Below are 3,189 nucleotides of genomic sequence, written 5' to 3'. Positions count from 1 at the left end.
CATCATTCGCCATTAGGAAAATGGAAGACAAATCCACAATGAGATACTACTTCATACCCACTAGGACTGCTACAATTAAAAACATTGAAAATAGCAAGTACTGGAGAAGATGTGGAGCAATTAAAAAATGTGTATTTCTGTGTGTCCTTAAACTGGTGCAGCCACTTTGGAAAACAGTCTGGCAGTTCCTTTAAAATGTTGAACCCACAGTTGCCATATGGTCCAGCAATTCCACTTGATATATTTACATGAAAATTGAAAACACATGTTCACACAAAAACCTGTTCACAAATATTCACGGCAGTATTACTCATAATAACCAGAAAGTGTAAAAACCCAAAAGTACATCAACTGATGAATGCATAAACAAAATTGTGTTATATTCATACAATGGATATCATTCAGCAATATAAAGTAATGGAGTACTAACATGCTACAACTTAGATCAACCTTCAAAACACTATGCTAAATAAAAGAAGCTAGTTACAAAAGACCACATATTGTATAGTTCCATTTAGATGAAATGCCTGACATAGGCAAATCCATAAGAATTGAAAGTAGATCAGTGGCTGGCAGAGGCTGGGTCAAGGGGCATGTAGGGAGTGGTTGCTAATGGGTATCATGCTTTTTGGGGGACGTGAGAAAAATATTCCAGAACTAAATAGTGTTGATGATTACACAACCTTGTATACTAAAAGCTACTTTAAAAAGGTGAATTGATGGTATGTCTATTACATATCAATAAAGCTATAAGAAAAATAATGACATAAATTTGTCTTTAGTAATTTAGAAAATTTTAGGGATATTTAGTTTAAAAAAAATGTGTTGAATAGGAGAAATAGCACTGATTAACTGGTTTCATCTACCTGAAACACATGTGAAATGAAGATTCATCTGGAAAGTGGTCAAGATACCTAGTACAACATTCCCCCCAAATCCAGAAGTATGAAATACTAGTGTTCTTGGCAACAGTTCCTGGGAGTTACTGGCCATTGTCTTCTAACCTAACCTAGACATAAACAGCATATCAGAAAAAGGTAATGTGTGGCTTATCCTAAGTAGAGTTCTTTTCAAAATAATTCTTAAAAGTGAAAATATAATGTAAAAGAAAATAATGCAACCATCTAGACTGATGTAATGATGTACTAAGATTCTTTTAACTAAACCTTGGTGAGAAAGTGGGAAGAAATACAAGCTATGAGAAATCAAGAAATACAAGTTATGAGAAATCAACTTTCATAAGAAAGATGACTGCATCTTATCATATTTTAATGTTGATAAAAGTAACATTTAAATGTTGTTTTGTAAATTTAGCATACATGACTTTCAAATCATCAGTGAAAATTTTAGAAATGTAGGTAAAATATAGGATAGATTAATTTATACAGTTGGCCTTCTGTACCCGCAGGTTCTGCATCCGCAGATTCAACCAACCTTGGATCAAAAATATTCGAGAGAAAAAAAACAAACTTTTTTTCTTTGTCATTATTCCCTTAACAATACAGTATAACAACTATTTACATAGTATTTACGTTGTATTAGGTATTATAAGTAATCTAGAGATGATTTAAAGTATATGGGAGGATGTGAGTAGGTTATATGCAAAGACTACACCATTTATATAAGGTACTTGAGCATTCAGGGATTTTGGTATACAAGGGGGTCCTGGAACCAATCCCCTGTGGATACCTAAGGAAGACTGTATGTGTATATGCACATGTGTGTACACAGAGACAGAAAAATATTAACTAATGTTAACTCTGAATGCCAGCAAGATGAATGATCATTTTTTCTTTCCTTTTTTAACTTTTCTAAATACTATTAATATAAAATTTTCTCTGATAATAAAAATGGACAGAAAAATGGATCTTACAGTTACCTTTATAAATATTTTAATATACATAGATATGTCCCTCCTCCTCCCCAAAAGATGATTTGCTACTTTAGTTAACACAATTGAATATCAATATTTTAATTATTTATTTTTCCATACAGTAGTTCAGTTGCGATTATAAGTTCTTCAAACATTTCTTCCATGCCGCTGGTTAAATCTCACATCTCTGAATAATTTTCTCAGGGCCTCCTTCATCTCCTTATTCCTGAGACTGTAGATCAAGGGGTTGAAAACAGGAGTCAACACAGAATAAAGTAAACTCACAATTTTCTGGATCCCAGCTGGATTGCCTGCTGTTAGGCTCACATATACAATCATGATGGAGCCACAGAACAGTGATACCATGGCCATGTGGGAGCTACATGTGGAGAAAGACTTATGCCAGCCTTCTGCTGAGGGGACCCTCAGCACAGCTCTGATCACCAGGGTGTAGGAGCTGATAACGTATGGAAGGTGGAGAACATGAGGATAGAGTTAAAGATGGCACAGCTGACCTCAATGGCAGGAGCTGGCACACAGGACAACTTCATAAGTGGTCCTGGGTCACACAGAAAGTGATCAAATTTACTGGGACAACAAAACAGGAGCTGAGAGATTAGGTAAACAGACAAGAGGAAATACAAGAAGCCGCACATCCAACAGCAGACTCCCATTCTGATGCAGCATTGGACTGTCATAATGGAGAGGTAGTGCAGGGTCCTGCAGATGGCAAGGTAACTGTCCAAGGCCATGATGGACAAGAGGAAAGTCTCAGTGGTGCCCATGGAGAAGAAGTAGAACCGGAGGAAGCAGCCAGAGAAGCAGATGGTGCTGGATGCAGAGAGAAAATTGGCTAGCATATTGGCGGTAGTGGAAGTTACAAACCAGATCTCCAGGAACGAAAAATTGACCAGCAGGATGTACATGGGAGTTTGTAGTTGATGGTCCTGCTTCACAATGTAGATAACGCACAGGTTCCCAATCAGTATCAGAATATATGTCCCAGAGAAGAATCAGAAGAGGACGATCTGAATCTCCCAGGTACAAGGGCAGCCTAAGAGGATGAATTTACTCACAGAGCTAGAGCAATTAACACTAGGATTTTTATTTGATTTTAAAGCCTCAAAGACAACAGATTTCCATATTAGAAGTAGCATTACATAGTATTATTTATTAAGTAGATGCTTTGAGTAGGGTCATATGATTATGCATGTTAGTCAATAACATAATGCCATAATTCATGCAGAGATTTTTTTCATGATTTTCAGATATTCATAGTCCTAATCTGGACTTAATGGCACAATAGTTAATAGCTC

At 36.2% G+C, this 3,189-nt stretch overlaps 1 protein-coding gene across 1 annotated transcript; it reads right to left on the bottom strand.

The window, feature by feature from the left end:
• Window positions 1-2,020: 2,020 nt before the first annotated feature.
• Window positions 2,021-2,899, bottom strand: LOC101343754 (olfactory receptor 11H6-like). Its single transcript, XM_023725796.1, is given in 2 exon segments — window positions 2,021-2,343; window positions 2,346-2,899. Coding segments are annotated over 2 exon segments (777 nt in total). The 5' UTR covers window positions 2,800-2,899.
• Window positions 2,900-3,189: the final 290 nt, after the last annotated feature.

This window comes from Trichechus manatus, unplaced genomic scaffold, assembly GCF_000243295.1.
Source record: "Trichechus manatus latirostris isolate Lorelei unplaced genomic scaffold, TriManLat1.0 scaffold00408, whole genome shotgun sequence".
Lineage (NCBI taxonomy): Eukaryota > Metazoa > Chordata > Mammalia > Sirenia > Trichechidae > Trichechus > Trichechus manatus.
This window is presented reverse-complemented; position numbering and strand designations above follow the sequence as displayed.